Source organism: Emydura macquarii, unplaced genomic scaffold (assembly GCF_026122565.2).
Source record: "Emydura macquarii macquarii isolate MOO-44397 ecotype Brisbane River unplaced genomic scaffold, CSIRO-AGI_Emac_v2 contig_629, whole genome shotgun sequence".
NCBI lineage: Eukaryota > Metazoa > Chordata > Testudines > Chelidae > Emydura > Emydura macquarii.
In genome coordinates, this window is record NW_027130766.1 from 6,941,527 (window position 1) to 6,958,554 (window position 17,028).

The 17,028-nt window shown below is 45.1% G+C and overlaps 1 protein-coding gene across 3 annotated transcripts in view; it reads right to left on the bottom strand.

Moving 5' to 3' along the window:
• Positions 1 to 17,028, bottom strand: part of FBXL20 (F-box and leucine rich repeat protein 20) — a 66,885-nt gene that overhangs the window by 34,729 nt on the left and 15,128 nt on the right. For all 3 annotated transcript variants that reach the window (XM_067541212.1, XM_067541210.1, XM_067541211.1), the window contains one exon: positions 13,494 to 13,555. In XM_067541212.1, the coding sequence (XP_067397313.1) occupies positions 13,494 to 13,555 (62 nt within the window). The remainder of the gene's footprint in view (positions 1 to 13,493; positions 13,556 to 17,028) is intronic.

Genomic DNA, 17,028 nt, shown 5'->3' on the forward strand with positions numbered 1-17,028 from the left:
AGTTTCAAAATACCGTAAAAAAGGCTCAGAGATTCACAAACACAAACTCCAGAACATTAAGCTAAACACAGGAAATTCGGGATGTCTAGATGGCTCACTGACACACATAGCAGGACTAGACAGCGTACCTACTTAAAGATTCAATGCACCGAAGTTGCTGCCGCAATTGCTGCCAGACTTGAACCAGGAGGGACCTGGGACCAGAACAGAGGGCACTGTGGAAGTTGGGCAAGGAAAGTTTGGAAACCCTCCAGCAAGTTACTGTCCTTCTTCACCCCTATGAGTTTACTTCAGAATCCTCTTTCTCACGCCCAAGCGCCACCAATTTCTTATCTCTCTCCAAATCAGCTAGAGAGGAAGCTAAAGCTGAAAAGAAGCAGGAGTGAAGAGGCAAAGTGATAGGAATGGGATGGAGCTGTATCTTACATAGAGTGGACAACAGACAAATCTCTGCCTAATGCTTTCTGGTTGGTGGACACAGATACTGCAACAGTTGGGATCACAAGGTGCTCAAGTGAACTGTCCTTTAATGTAAGTGGCAGGGGGCTGGTGGCAGGGTTTTTTTTTGGTGAGGTGTCCACTGCTCTAGACTTCACTTACCTCCTTTGTCTGAGAGAACCTAGATACAGTGACCTTAAAGGATATTCTGCAAAACTCAGTTCACCCCTCCCCAAGAGAGTCTAGGGGTAAGAGATGGGAAGACAGGAGGCTAACTGAGGACAAGGAGGGCAAAGCATGGCTTGGAACTGGGAAAATATTGCTGGTAGTCTGTTTTTCCTTGCATGATTTAGAAGCCTGACAAGAACCCTGGGCTAATGTGTTACTGAATCTATTTTATATAAATTGTGTAATGTATCCATAGCCTGAGACAGATACAGAGAACAAATAAAACTATGTCAGTCAGTGAGGTAAACCTGCAAGAAAGAGGCACTTAAAATAATGAAGAAATGTGTATTGCTGACAAATTCCACTTTACACCAGGTAAGGATTAGGAAGGGTTATTATTAAGGCTGTTGCTGCCAACTCACCAGCAGGACAAAGCAGTTTATGAACATTAGTGTGCATACTTTGTATTCAAAGATAATACAATTATTTGCATAAGGTAATCTGTAAATAGCAAAGCCAAGGGTTTGCAATTTTTCAGAAGTGGAGACTGGTAGGACAGAATTACATGATATCCTACAGCAAATAGCACTATCAAAAGGGTGTGGAAAACTTGGACATCATCATCAATGGAAGTATGTCTGCTGACTATCTTGGAAGGAAATAAGCTATTTATCCACTTCTCATAAAGAGAGACAAAAATCAATTCACAGATATGTGCCTCAGTGGAGATCTCATTTGTCAACTTGCTGAAGGCCACCCTCGTTACCCGTTTTGTTTAGCGTTGCTGTAGGAAACAGGATTGAAAGCCCTCCTTTTCATTTACCTTGTGATCTCTGGTGCTCAACAACTCTGCACTGGCTCCTAACTAGCTCTTTCAGGGATGGCAGACAGGGGAGAGCGCAGAATGGGTATGACAGAACAACAAGCCCACAGCAGAACACTGAATGTTTTATGAGAAAAACGGTTAAGGCCTTGTCTATAAGGGAAAACATTTTCAGTGAATTTTTCCCTGCTATAACTATAGCAAAAGAGTGCTTCCACCCAACTTTGTTTATGCTGGCTTAAGCTACTTCCCTTGTGAATCACTGCATCCACAAAGGTGTGCGCTATTTAAAAAAATAACCACACAACATACTGGGCAGCTATCCCATGGTGTAATGTTCTGCCACTGGGTTCTATGTATTCTATGATTTTTCTCTTGATGCATTGTGGAATGCTTACTGGAACTCTGGGATTTGGGGTTCAACTAAAACTCCCATGACTCCCCTCCTGACATCCCATAATTCATCTGTTTTTTTGCAAGCCAGCATTATTTCCACACAACATGGAGGAAACACTGCTGAGCGCAGTGATCTGGACAGTCATTTATATAAACAGGCTCTTCCACATGTCCTGGCAGTTGTGTAGGCAGATAGCTTTGAATGAGTTGGGAGACAGCCACTACCATGCCTCAATGATGCTCAACAATCTGTCACATCTTGTATTTAGCTTAGACACTCTAGTTACTTTCTCCAGACCCGAGGAAGAGCTCTGTGAAGCTTGAAAGCTTGTCCCTTCCACCAACAGAAGTTGGTCCAATAAAAGATATTGCCTCATCTCTCCTATCCTGGGACTAACACTACTACCAAAACATTGCAAATACCTTTTTGGCATCCAGTCCACAGCAGGTTGGGAAAAGAAATTACTTGCTCTACAGTAACTGTGGTGCTTCAAGACAGAGTCAGAGCAGATCTCGCTATAGGAGCGCATGTGCCTCACGCACACATGTTAAGATTTTTCTGAATAGTGGATCTGTTGGGTTGGCACATTGCCATGGGCTGCCTCGTGCTCCCATTCAAGGGCATAAAAAAAAATTGACCACATGCAACCTTCCCTCAGTTCCTTCACCATAAAAAAAGGTCAGAGTAGCTGAGGACTCCTAAAAGTGGCAAGGAAGGGCAGGCTGTGGGATCTATTCTGACTATGTAGTCTTGAAGGTCCATAGTTACTACAGGGTAAGTATTCATCCTTTGAGTATGTGTTAGTATGGACCCCACTGTGGGAGACTGGCAAGCAGCATCCCTTCTGGACAGTGGGAATGAGGAGTTCAAGCTGAATCAGTTGAACAGTGACTGAAATACTGCTCTCCTGGACCTGGCAGCCAAGTTGAGAGCATGGTATTTAACAAAGGTCAGTGAGTTGCCACTTTACAGGTTTGATACTGGCACATTCTTGAAGCAGATGGAAGACATTTCTTATGCCCTAGTGGGTGAAAGCTTCAGAAGTCAGATGGTAACACAGCGAGATACGTTGTGTTATCCATTTCAATATTCTCTGTGAAGAGATGGCTTCCCTTTTAAAATGTCTGGATATGACTATAAACAAATAGGGAGACAGTCTGAATTGTTTGGTCCTTTCAACATACATTCATAGATTCCAAGGCCAGAAGGGACCATTGTGATCATCTAGTCTGACAACCTCCTGTATAAACAGGCCATAAAACTTTGTCAAAATAATTCCAATCTTTTAGGGACTGCACTTTCTTATCTCCCAGCACAGAGCATGGTTTTGGGAAGAAGAGAGGTAGCCTGACTGACTGGTCTAGATGAAAATTTTAGACCAATTTCTGCACTGTTTTAGGAATGTCCATACTAAAGAAGTAATCAAAATAAGGAGGGGGAAAAAGGATTAGTTACAAAACTTGTCTAGAAGAGGAGTTTGAAGCTCAAAGAAAAGTATCAGATTGGACACTTACCAACTTCTATCTCATTGCCCACAGGTGGTAAGAGGGAACTGAGGGAGGGTTGCAACTACTTCATCCTTTATCTGCTCTGACAGAAGCATGGAAAGTGATACAGGGCAACAAACTCTGCTATTCAGAAAATTTCATTCTCAAGCATGCAGGGCACATGTACGCCGACAGCGTGATCTGCACTGGCATACTGGAAGAATATACAATATGATTGCTTTTTCCAACCTCATTTTCTGTTCCTAACATGGATTTCATTATTACACACAACTGTGGTTCCCATACTGGGTTTTCAGAAAGGAATCCAATATCTTGTTTGAAAACATTTAATAAATCCTCATCATACAAATATCTTCCCTCAAATTAAGTGTTATTTCATAGTATGACATCAGCCAACGTATCAGCTTTCATGTGAAGACTACAGGCATGTTGGAAGTGAGGGAATACTCCTATTGTCTCACTGGATTCTTGTTACATGAAGCACAAGTATCTATATCTATAGGAACACAACCACAGCTAAGTCACCAGGCAAAATCACTTTCCACAGATTATACTTCTTCCTCCATAGAAATTACAAGCCATTAATAAACATTCCTGCAAAGGGACTGTTGGAGTAGCTGTCAAACACACTACTCCATCCCTCTTCTTCCCCTCCCCCAAGGTATAGAGGATGCTAACATGGCTGACAATTGCCCCTTTCGCTCTTGAGGATACACCTCTGAGGTCAGAGTACACACAAAACCACACAAGAAGTTTTCCCGATCCTAAAAGGCCATCTCTATATGGTCCAATATGCTTACATTACAGGGTTCTTAATCTTAGTTTTCATCTCTCATCCCACACGTCCCTCAATAGCCTTCCAGCACTCTTCTTGTAGGGTTTTCAACTGCCCTAGCTAGACTGGTTGCTTGGGAGTGGTTGCCTGACAAGGATTAGATTCATGGAAGACAAATAATTAATTTAAAATCATGCTCTTAAATAGTTAATAAGATTACTTTTATTTGAAAAAAAGCAAAAAGACACTTCTCAATGCTGTCCGCAAGACGTTTTCCCCTGGTCTTTTCTCATTCATACCAAAGAATGACTCAGCAGAATCAGACTATGAAAAAACACTGTTTCAGCAGTAGTCACTACTCTGCTGCGTGCTTTGGCTGTTTCAGAACTTGGCTCCAGCCTGTAGCACCTCGCAATTACTGGAGAGAACACAGGCGCACACTGAAAGTCCTGTAGGCACAATGACCTGAAATTAGTTTTCCAAGGTAACTCCAAGGAGAGGCTGGAGGGGAAAAAACAGGTTGCCCTGCATGGCTAGGCAATGACCAAACAGGCTTCCTCCTCCAATATGAACACAGTGTGGGTCATAAAATTAAATACTGGGCCTCTTCTCACCCCAGTCTGAATTATGTAGTCTGCATAGAAGAAAGAGCACAAAAACCCAAGCATAGATCATCTAAACCTACTTAAAATGGAATATTAACAAAAATGTTTATTGCAAGACTGATTTAATATGATAATGTACAATAGGAAAGCATAATCTGTGCTGCCAAAAAGTTTGGAAGAGACCTATCTAGTCCTTCCTAAATCTCATATATAGCAACATTCATTTATTAAAAAGAGCCATCTCCTGGAATTGTTCATAATTCTTTTGGAGAATATGCCTCAGGGCATGAAAATGTTGCACAAACCATCCTTCTAGTTTACTGTACAGCTCTACATTGTTATTTATAAGGCTAATAAAGATAGTTATCAGTTGGAAACAAACTTTGAGAAGCTGGTAAAAATTTAGCAGGTTATTTAATAGTATATCTGCACAAAGGCTCGTCTACTTTTGCCTTATCGGATGAGAAAGAACAGTTATAATTTCAAGCAATCATGAAAATATTCATTTTGCTTTTAAATTCTACACAGCATATTTATTTTGAGGGAATACATCTGCTGACATTTGACGGCTATGTTGTTGCACTTGGCCTTTTTCCTCCTCACAGAGGAGTGGCGGCAAGAAAATAATCCATGCTGTTTAACTTCTATTTAAACACCCATTGGAGGGGAGGGGAGGCAGACACTTATCTAAACATTATGAGCATTAACCTGAATCAGATTTGTTTGTTATGCTAGAGATTAAGTAATTCCATTGTAAAGCAACAAATTATGATCACTCTTCAAAAACAGCAGGACCGAGGGCTTCAGAAAACTATCTGTGAAAGGGCAGGATACTGCCTGCTCTGGAAGTATAAGCAGTCTACAGCAAGGCAAGTAGCCACAACGTATTTTATGAAGAAATGTCCAGCACATTTCTATACTTTCAACTTCTTCAAATCCAGTCTGGATTTTTTGTGAGATTCCTTACTCTCTTCCATCATCATCAAAATTTCCTCTGATGCCACTGGGAGTTTTGACTTTGACTTCAAAGCGAGCTGGATGAGGCCTTTAAAGATATGTGGCTGTCAAAAGACTACCATCCGATTTATGGCCTTGACACTCAACCCCGTGAAACACTGTTCAAATCAAGCTTTGTTCCCTTTCTGTTAATTTGGTTCCTGTGTCCTGACCAAGTAGGCACAGATTGTAGTTTGCTGCCTCTCATTGGTAAACCATTCAATTGTATTTCTGTTCTTCACTCATTCGGAGCAGAATTAAAGCTACCAAAGGGGAAATCAATACGGAGGGAGATGCAAAGGCAGTGTGCTGTGTACTGAGGCAAGGCAGGAGATTTACGGGGCAGCAGAGCGGGCACTGAACGGAAGGCAATCAAGCCAGGAAGGGGAAGGATTTTAAAGTTGAGTGACCTGCCTGTGAACCAATTTGGAAAAGGCAAACTCCTTAGAGACAGGAGACCAGGCTATATATTAGGAAACTAGTAGATACTACCATTTCTCTAGGAAAAAACTCTAAGCCTTCCAGATGGAGTTTAGCCTACATTCAAAAATCAATTGGCAGCTTGCCTTAACGTATGAATGCCCCCCCTTCTCAATGGGCTATCGATGCCACCATGTTAGATACAGAAACTATTGGCATGCAGCTATTCTGGCAAAACAGTTGTCTAAATTAACCACAACTAGTGCCAAAATGAAACATGAATTCACCTTTAGAGTCAATGAGCCAGCTGTTGGCCTGTCTCAGGGAAAGAGCATCTAAATTCGTCGCTGCACAAACCAAGCAGCTAGACATTGTCCAAATAGAAGCTGGCAGCTCTGCAGGAATGAGAAGGTGATGAACGGAATTCCACCTTTTGATGGTTTGGCTTTTAGAAATGTACATTTTAAAAAAAAAGATGCAAGCCCCAAGAAACTCAGCTGGTGGGGGGGACAGGGCAGAGGGAGCAGCTGAGACCCACCCTGGGTACCTCAACCCTAATGCTTCATGGACTCAGATCTGTGCAGAGACTGTCTGACTTTTGGGGCAGCAAGGTTCATGCAATCCCACTCAATACTCCAGCAATAGGAACTTGGGAGAAAAAACTGCTGGGAGTAGCCAGCCAAAGACTCAGCTGGGTAGAAGAAGAGAAAAGCAGCTGAAGCAGGGACCTGCAGACTCAGGTATCATCAGAATCAGTGGGGGACCAAGGAGGGAGAGTCATATCGTTTCACCAGCTTTCGTTGTGAACATTCTTCCCCTTTTGCTGATTGGCTATTCACTCCAGTCGTTCCTGCCCCTTCACTTAGTCTCTTTACTCCAGCATCACTTCCCCTGTCCTCCATGCAGCCCTTACTTCCTACCCCCTCTCTTTAATGTGACCTCTATCTGCCTTGTCTCTTAAAATAATCTTCTCTCAACAGCTGTGACTGGGCAGGAAACGGGGCCTACCGCCCACCTTCTCCAGAAGCTGGGGGCTGCCATGCACCTCCCAGCTGGGAGCTGGGACCGGACTGGAAGTGGGCTGCTGCCGCCTGGCTTCCCCAGAAGTCAGCACCTGCCGCCCACCTCCCCTTTACTCTGTTTTTTCCCAGGTACCCCCTGCCTGTGTCTCACGTACCTCCAGGGGTACATGTACCACAGGTTGAGAAACTGTGTTTTAGAAAAAACATCCAAATCTTGATTTAAAAATTGAGCTTCATAAGTTGTTCCAATGGTTAATTACTCTGACTGTTCAAAATTGCCCTTATTTCCAGTCTAGAACACTTCTAAATCCCAGCTCTGCCTAGGCAAATTACTTTTAATCTGTGCCTCCATTTCCTTATTGGTAGAAAGGGCAGCAAATCCATTCCTATGTATTTATAAAGTGTTTAGATAAAAAACATTTGAAGATGTAAAATGCTATAGGTCCTCACCAAAACCCTAGGCAGTCAGGCAGGATGATAGAATGATAATGAAGTCGCAGAGATTTCTACATTGTGTGAGTGACAAGGCTAATGTGTGCCCATTTTGCACCCTCCCATAACTGAATGGGCTCAAGTATAGTATTTTACTTCACAGCCGCATACAAGACATCAATAGCATCCTCAGAATGACCAAACTGGGGAAAGAATGGTTACTTACTTGTAACTGTTGTTCTTTGAGATGTGTTGGTCACATCCATTCCCAAACTAGGTGTGTGTGCGCACCACATGCACCGGTGCCAGACAACTTTTTCCTTCAGTAGTACCTGTAGGAGCTGACTCTAGCGCCCCCTGAAGTGGCCCGCATATGCACCCGCATATAGGCACCACTGGATCCCCCTCCCTCTCAGTTTCTTCTTGCTGGAACTCTGATTGAGGGGAAGTTGGGCAGGTGTGGAATGGACATGAGCAACATATCTCAAAGAACAACAGGTACAAGTAAGTAACCATTCTTTCTTCTTCAAGTGCTTGCTCATGTCTATTCCCAAAGTAAGTGACTCACCAGCAGTGTCTCCGGAGGCGGGCAGGAGTTCGTGGACGTGACACTTAGAGCACCGCTCTACTGAAGCCAGCATCATCCCAAGCTTGCTGTGTTAAGGCATAGTGGGACACAAAGGAATGTACCGATGAACAACAGGTAGCTGCCCTGTAGCTGTCATGGAAGTGCACATAAGCTTGGAAGGCTGCAGACGAGGCTTGCGCTTTTGTTGAATAGGTCGTCAAGGACCCCGGAGGCGTGACGCCAGCTTGCTCTTAACACGTTTTGGATGCAGGCCGTAATCCATTTCGAGATACACTTTGAAGAAATTGGCAGTCCCTTTATCCGGTCTGCAACAGCTATGAAGAGTTGCGTCGAACAACGAAAGGGTTTGGTCCTGTCGATGTAAAATGCCAAGGTCCATCTCATATTGAGAATGTGCAGGCGTCTCTCTTCATTGGAGCTGTCAGGTTTAGGACAAAAGACAGGCAGAAATATATCCTGGTTGAGGTGAAAAGTGTGAAACTACCTTAGGCAAAAAGGCCGGGTGCAGGAGTAGTTGAACCTTGTCCTTATAGAACACCATGTAGGGTGGCTCTGATGTCAATGCCCTGATCTCTGAAACTCGTCTGGCAGACGGAATAGCCACCAGGAAGGCGACCTTCCAAGACAAATGAGTAAGGGAGCACGAGGCCATGGGTTCGAAGGGAGGACCGGTGAGTCTAGGAAGGACCAAATTCAGGTCCCACTGGGGAGAAGGTTCAGCCTTTCCAATCCCTTAAAGAAGCTGGCCATCATTTTGTGTGAAAACACTGTTCTACCTTCCACTAAGGGGTGGAAAGTGGATATGGCCACTACACGGACCTTAACAGATGAGAAGGCCAATCCCCCCTGCTTTAGGTGAAGGAAATATTCTAAAACTGTTGGGATCAATGCCTCCATCGGGGAGGCACCACGTTCGATCGCCCAGCAGGTGAAGCGCTTCCACTTAGCCCTACAGGCCGATTTGGTCGATGGCTTCCTGCTTTCTAGGAGTACATGCTGGACATGGGCTGAGCAGGCCTGCTCCTCCTGACTCAGTCATCAAGCATCCATGCTGTCAGATGCAGGGACCGCAGCTCCGGGTGGAGCAGGCGACCTTGATCCTGAGACAGGAAGGCCGGCTCCAGTGGCAGGGTCCAATGCCTGGGTCCCACCAACTCCAGAAGCATCCCAAACCTATGTTGCCAGGGCCACGCTGGAGCTATGAGGATGACCCGTGCTCTGTCCCTCTTTACTTTCAGGAGAACTTTGTGAATCAGAGATATTGGGTGGAAGGCGTATAAGTGGTCCCCCGCACAGAAGAGGAGAAAGGTGTTTGTGATAGAGCCCACACTGAAACCTGGACGAGAGCAAAAGCGAGGGCACTTCTTGTTGTCCCTGGTGGCAAAGAGGTCCACTTGGGGAGAGCCCCACCTTCAGAAGATGCGGGGCGCTACCTCCAGATGGAGGGACCACTCCTGGTGAGAGCAGAAGGACCTGCTGAGTTGGTCTGCCAAAGAGTTGTTGACCACCGGGAGATGTATTACGATTGGGTGAATGTTGTGAGTGACACAAAAATCCCAGAAACTCACAGCCTCCTTGCACAATGCCGGGGATTGGGCCCCCCCCCCCCATGTCTGTTGATATAATACATGGAGGCTGTATTATCTGTGAGCATCTGCACCACCTTGTTGGCAGATGTGGGGTAGGAAGACCATACAAGCTAAACGAATTGCCCTGAGCTCCCGGATATTGATATGTAGCCACAGTTCCTCTGAGGTCCACTTGCTCTGGGTCTTTAGGGAACCCAAGTGAGCTCCCCATCCCCTGTCCGAAGCATCGGAAATCAGCATTACTGACGGCTGGTGCATCTCAAAAGGCATTCCTGAGAGCATCCAACATGGATCCGTCTACCACACCAGAGAGGTAAGTATTTCTGGAGGAACAATAACTTTTTGAGATATTTGTTGAGATGTCTTCAGTCCAGGACAGGACTCAGCCCTCCTTTTGCCTTTGGAATCAGGAAATAATGGGAGTAAAATCCTTGACCCTGTAGGTTCTGGGGAACCTCCTCTACTGCCCCCACCTGCATGAAGGCTCGCATCTCCTGCTCGAGAAGTTGCTCATGAGAGGGGTCCCTGAAGAGGGACAGGGAGGGAGAATGGAAGGGAGGAAGTGAGGCAAACTGGAGGGTATAGCCAAGCGCCACCATACTGAGCACCCAACGGTCCGACGTAATGGTGGACCAGGCCAGGAAGAAGCAGGTCAAACAAAAAGAAAATATAAGGGGAGTTGGATCCACGGGTAAAACTGGTAGGTCGCTTTTGGGCGCACCTTCAAAAGTCCATTTTCTGCCCCGATTATGGCGGCTAGGCTAACAACAAGTGGCCCTGTGTTTCTTATATCACTTGCCCTTCCTCTTATAGGAGTTCTTGAGGGAGTATTCCCCAGATTGTTGCTGATGAAAGGGCTTGAAGAGCTTCCTGGAGGAAGATGGGGTACAGAGCCCGAGGGATTTTAGTGTTGCCCTCGAGTCCATCATGCTGTGCAGTCTGGTGTCCATTTGCTCAGCAAAGAGGGCCATGCCATCAAAAGGGAGGTCCCTGTATCGACTGCTGGACTTCTGATGGGAGACCCGAGGACTGCAGCCACGACATTCATCTCATCGACAGTGCTGAGGCCATTGACCTAGCTGCATTGACCTCTCTTCTACGACGACCTCGAATTCCTATTTGGAGGAGAGAGACAAAGAGTCTGCAAATTTATCTAGCGACTGCCAGATATTGAAGTGATATCTTCCTAGCAGTGCCTGTTGATTTGCCACCTGTAGCTGTAAGCTAGCCATGGAATAAATTTTTCAACCAAAGACGTCCAGTCTTTTTGCCTCTTTGTTCTTAGGGGTTGAGCTCACCTTCCCCTGCCTGTCCCTCTCGTTAGTGGCAGTGACCACCAGGGAACCCGGTGTGGGGTGGGTACAGAGGTATTCTAACCCCTTCACCAGAACATAGTACTTTTTCTCTGCCCTTTTTGACGTGGGGGGGAGGGAGGCCAGGATTTGCCACAATGCTTTAGCTAGCTTAACCACACCTTCGTGGAACGGCAGGGCCGCTCTGCTGGGAGCTGCCAAGGCCCGTATCCCAAAGAGCTTGTCCACTGGCTTGTTCAACTCCTCTATCTCAAGGCCCAGTTTAGAGGCGATCCTTTTGTGCAAGTCCGGGTGAGCCCTTAAATCGTCCAATGATACCACTGATGAAGGGCCCACAACTGCCTCAAACGGCAACAATGATGAGGAGGCCAGTAGCTGAGGTGGGGGAGGTGTCTCCACTCTGGGAGGGGTAAATTCCCCTGGGATCGAGGCGCGTGAGCCCTCACTGTTGGACTCCAAGTCCAAATGTGGCGCTGAACCTTGCGGGATAGAGGACTGTGGGTCTGAAGTTCCTCTCCATGAACCGGGCTGTGGAATCTCCGAGTGAAACCCCCACCAGTAGGGCCACAGTCCAGGTCACTGACCTTGTGACCATGCTCCCATTGGCGGTGCCGTAGGGAAGCTGGGCATTGGTGACGCGATCTGCTGTCCAAGGATGTGCAGCTACCTGATGGCCATGGTGGCGCCAAGTCCGAATACTGCACAGTGCTGTGCGAGGCATGCTGCTCCGGCACTGGAGAGTGGTGTGGGGATCTCGAGCGGTAGGCACACCAGGACCTGATCTTGTCCTTTGGCTTTCTGTATGGACTAGGCGAGCGGGGCTGCAGGGCTGGGGAGACATGCCATGAGCTCAGCAACCTGCATCACTCTGAGGGTCCATGATGGTGTTTCACCTGGTGCCGGCCCTCAAGAGATTGATGGCAGGAGCCTGGTCAAATGCTGTGCTGACCCGGAGAGGATGGTCTCAACTCTGGGGACTGCCTGCGCACCAGTGAACAGTGCCTCGAAGAAGGGAACTGTCAGGCAGATCTGTCCCTTGATACGTTGCCTGTTGGTGCCAGTGCCGAATCTCGGAGAGGCATACTATCCCTCAGTGTCGGTGGCACAGGCAATGCCAGGAGGTCTTTCATAGCCTGGAAAGCCTCCGGGGTCAATGGCACCACCAGGCGGTGAGAGCCGCTACTCGGAGTCGGTGGAGCGCCCGGTGCTGGGGTCAATGCTCATAGAGGCAAGGGACCCCTCTGAAGTAGGGAGGATTGGCGGCCCAACACGGGTCTCACCTGGTCCCCTTTTGATTTTTCCACAGGGGAGCGTCCCCGCTCCATGCGAGTCTTCTTCTAACTCTTCTTTGGTACCAGAGATGGCGATCAGTGCTGAAATGAGGCAGAGGGTGCCGATGGAGCGCTGTGCGCTGATACCATCGTGCTCAGTGCCAAGTCAGATCTACCGGGCTCTGGCTCCGGTCTAAGTGCACACTCCATCAGAATGGCCTTATGATGGATCTCTCTTTCTTTCTTAGTCTGAGGGCGAAACCTTTTTATAGGTTTTGCATCTGTCATTGATGTGCGCTTCTTCCAGACACTTTAGACAACTAAGCGGGTTGCTCCTCGACATAGACTTCTTACACGAAGCACAAGGTTTAAACCCTGGGGAACGGGGAATGCCCCGACCCTGGGATTCTAACAACTAAAGTATTAACTATTGACTAACAATTAAAACAATGAAAAAACCACTAGGTTTAGCGAGGGAACTTGCAAAGGCAAGAGATGTTCCAGCACCATCACCAGCGGCAAGAAGGGACAGAGGGAGGGGGAGCCGATGGTGCCTATATGCAGGAGCATGTGTGCGCCGCTGGAGGGGGCGCTAGAGTCAACTCCCATGGGTACTACTGAGGGAAAAAGGTGTCCGGCATTGGTGCATGTGGCCCACACATACACTCAGCTCCTATTTACAGCAGCTGCAACTAAATGAACTCCAGTGGGACCTGGGCCATTATCCAATAGTTTCTCATATTTTAAGTCTTTGGGAGAAGGGGGTTGTGTGGGGTTTTTTCAGGTGAAACATTTCACATTAACAAAATGAATACAGGCAGAGTGTCCTATTTTAGATGTATTGATATTAGCCTATACCTAGCACTCATTTTCATTAGAGGCCTTTTAGACCTATAACTTTTTCCATCTATGAAAACAAGTGACCAGCAAATTCATTTAACATTTCAGAAAGCCATAAAAAGCAACAACAAAATATTTAGCATAAACTGTTGCTAATGCAGGCCTTTGATCAGCTTAGTGTTTGTTTATGGCTTTATAATTGAAGCAATCCAAGCTCATAATTTATGAATGAACCAGCTAAATTAGCTATTGCTTGTAAACAGATACACAGAAATTCTCCAAGTTCACAAATTGGAAGATGGCTTACCGAAGCAGCAGCTCTTTCGGAAGTTTTTTGTTGATCACAGCTTCGTCATTGTTTGAGAACATCTGCAAACAAAAACAAACAATTTAAACCATTTAGCCACCCTGTGTTTTCATTATAATCCATTACTTCTGGGAGCAAAACTGCTGGTTAACAAGACAATTTCAACTGCATCGACAGAGCCAATAAATTCTCGAACTTTGTGCTTAAATTCTTGGATTAGGCACCAGTTTGAGGCTGGCATTTTATGCCTGACGTAGTTTTGCTCCATTGAGCCAGAAATGCTTCATGGGTTGATAAAGAGGGATTAATTATCAACTGTACTGGGAAAAGGGAGGTTTGTAGGGTGTTGCAGGTTAAAACCTATTGTATGAAGGAAGATCTGATCACATATAATGCTAACAGGTACTTTCAATCCATGTCACAGTGCTGCGAAGATGCATCAAAGCTCAGGCATTTCCAAGCAAAGAGAAAAATGGAATATTACACCAAACACCCTTGTGCCACTAGTGCCAGGGGGCAAAGGACAAGAAGAATTGGAAAGAAAGGCAACAGTGGGGCACTCAGGGAGCCACAATGTACAGGCAATGGTGACTCAGGAAGGGTGTGTGCTGGCTCCTGTTTCCTTGACAAAAAATGAAGAAAAGAGCAAGGAGATGAGGAGATGAAGAGGAGATACCGATCGCAATCCAGGAGCCTAAACTAAAAGGGTACCATCAGTGGCTGTACAATTGCACTGAAAGGATAAAGGAATAGGATTTATGAGCTTTGAAGACAATCACTAGCAGTGCTTGTTCCCCCACAAGACGGTGACCACAAAGCATGGCCCAAAGGGAAGTGTGATACACAATGCTCTGCAATAGGCAGAGAGGACTCAGCAAGAATACTACATTCCTCTCCAATGGCAGTTTAAGCAAGAATTTGTCCCCCACCACTCCCCTAAAAATTATTCATCAATATAACAGTCCATTAATTTACAAAGATGAACTGGCTCTCTGACCAGCTAACCAATTTTAAAACCACCTCGCCAGCTGTATCAAAAACAGACTACCCACACCTCAGTTTTCTAGTTACCAAGGAGTTTTATAAGGAAGGCAGGAGTGCAGAATCTTCTGTGTTCCCATGGATGATCTGCATGTATTTAAAGGCTTAGTACTTCCTTGCATTGAAAAATGCACTTAAACCTGGGGGAGGGGCAATTAGAGAACTGATCTATCTATAAATATCCAGACCACTGATATGTACAACCTTGTTGCCCTGTGTTTTTGTGTCAAGCATTCAAGTTTCCCATACCTATCATACAGTAATGCTGAAGCACATTTCCAACTGACAGTGAAAGTGTGTTATATCAACAAGGCAAACAAACAAGTCTAAAAATAACTAGTTTCATTCATTAACAAGGTTTCTAACCTTTCTCCCCAAAAATATGCAAGAACTGCTATGTATGTATAAGTTATATCCCTCAAATGCAAAACCTAGTAAGACTGATGAGCAGTGAAGTTACATTGTGAAGGTTGATTCTTATTAGCTGACTAAGTGGGCTTCACTAAACCACTCTCCCTGTACAGATGCAAAGCAAATAAACCCTGCATTAACACACCACCATGTAAAACACTCTTCAGTTGACAGAGGATCAGATTAAGAGTTAAAAAAGGACAATAGAAACCTCCCATGTCTTAAACAGACTACATCTATTTTCCTGAAATACAAAAAGCAAAGTAACAAAAGCATCTGAATATAAAAAGTACTATAGTAGACCAGAAAAACTCCAAACTGTCCTTACACATATCATACTTTAACAAGGTAAACCACCATGCTGTATATATGTAGGCTGTTAGGTAGGTAACATGTATAGACAGAGGCAACGAAGAAGGCAGTCTGTAAATAAAAGTCCATAGAATATGAGCTTCTCTTCAGATATAAAAGGTAACACATGTACCATCATCCCAAGCAGATATCAGAACTGCCCTTTGCAGATTAAGGTTAAAATTTTCAACAGCACTTAAGTGATTTTCAAGCCCAATTTCTATTTTCCTACCATTAATATTAACTGATGCCTTGCAGGTAACCACAGTGTGAACCAAGAGTTTGTTGTGCAGAACTTGGGGCTGACTATGATCATAGTATCAAAGCAGCATTGTCAACATTCTGGAAGCCGTGAGTTGCTTACCACAAAACCCACTTGCTCAGTCAGGAAATGAGATTCTGGATTAAGTCTTATTGGCAGAGTAATACAGAGGTACAGGGCCTATTATGGAAAAGCAGCAGAGAGATGATTTTTTCGAAAATCTCAGAGGTGCACAGGTGCACCTGACTTCTTTCCCCAGGATTGCGCCAGGATTATACATTTGAAACAGCATCTCCACACCCTATTGGGGGCAGAGAGAAGCCAGATAACAGTAGGATAGCTGTGAGAAAGGTTCATCCTGGAAGAGGTTATCCAAGACACAAAGTCCTGAAACAGAGATGACACCTAGAAGTAGACAAATTAACAGCTTCTTCACCCCCACCCCTCAAACCCATCTGAACTTGGCTATTAAGTTACAACTGTTTCTTTTGGATTCTGACTTCACCACAGTGACCCATGATTTACATTAATTACCTCCAGTCACTAGCTGAGGCTACACTTAAGGCTACTTGGAAACCAGTTACTGTAGCATGCAGCTGCCTGCTTTGAGTTTTACCACAGGCAGCATATTATACCTGAGCACTTGCTTCAGTCCGTTGGGGCTGCAATTCAAGGTGCTGACCTAAACCCACAAAGCTCTTCCCATTGTTTGATTTCTGACTACTACAGAAACTGTCTTTCACCTTCTGCAGTACTGAGGAAGTTGCAGGTTGCTTGGGGCAACAGTCTGTAGATTTAAAGGTGAGGGCATTAGAGGCAGGACATTCTCAGTGAAGGGCCCTCACTCTGGTCTGAAAGAGTCCAGGTTTGGTGACATTCAGTGTACAGTGCAAGTCTCACCTATTTCCACAAGCCCTGTCTGAAAGCATGGTACTCAAGTGATATGGGGGTGGGGCTGCATTGAAGAATTGTTAATGTGACCAACTGGAAATCTGATTTCTACATGCGCTTTAAGTTCTAGAAATGCACTGTAAAATAAGACTATACAGACAAGACTTATTTACAGAACATTATTTCCTCCCTATACACTAAGAGAGTATGCATTGGGGCGGGGAACAAGCCTGGCAAGAACTAACCCTTAGTTATTTGGCAATATATCAATGATAAACCAAATAGAAAAATGGATACAAATTCCTCAGAATAAAAGGTCCTTGCCTATTCTCTCCATGTGCAATTGTGAAGGAAGAAAAACAGTAAAGATAGAAACCTTTTGATGTAGAGTGTAAATCTGCAGTCTTCCATGTTTATCAGTCTACTTTCCAAGTAAGGATTGTGCTTACATGCACAACTATTGAAAAGGAGACTAGTTTTTATTGTGGAATGGGGGCTCATGAGCAAGTCTGCACCAAGAATACATCTGACATCTGAAATGTTAGACGTTAACCAGGACTTCAAATCTTTTGACTTTAT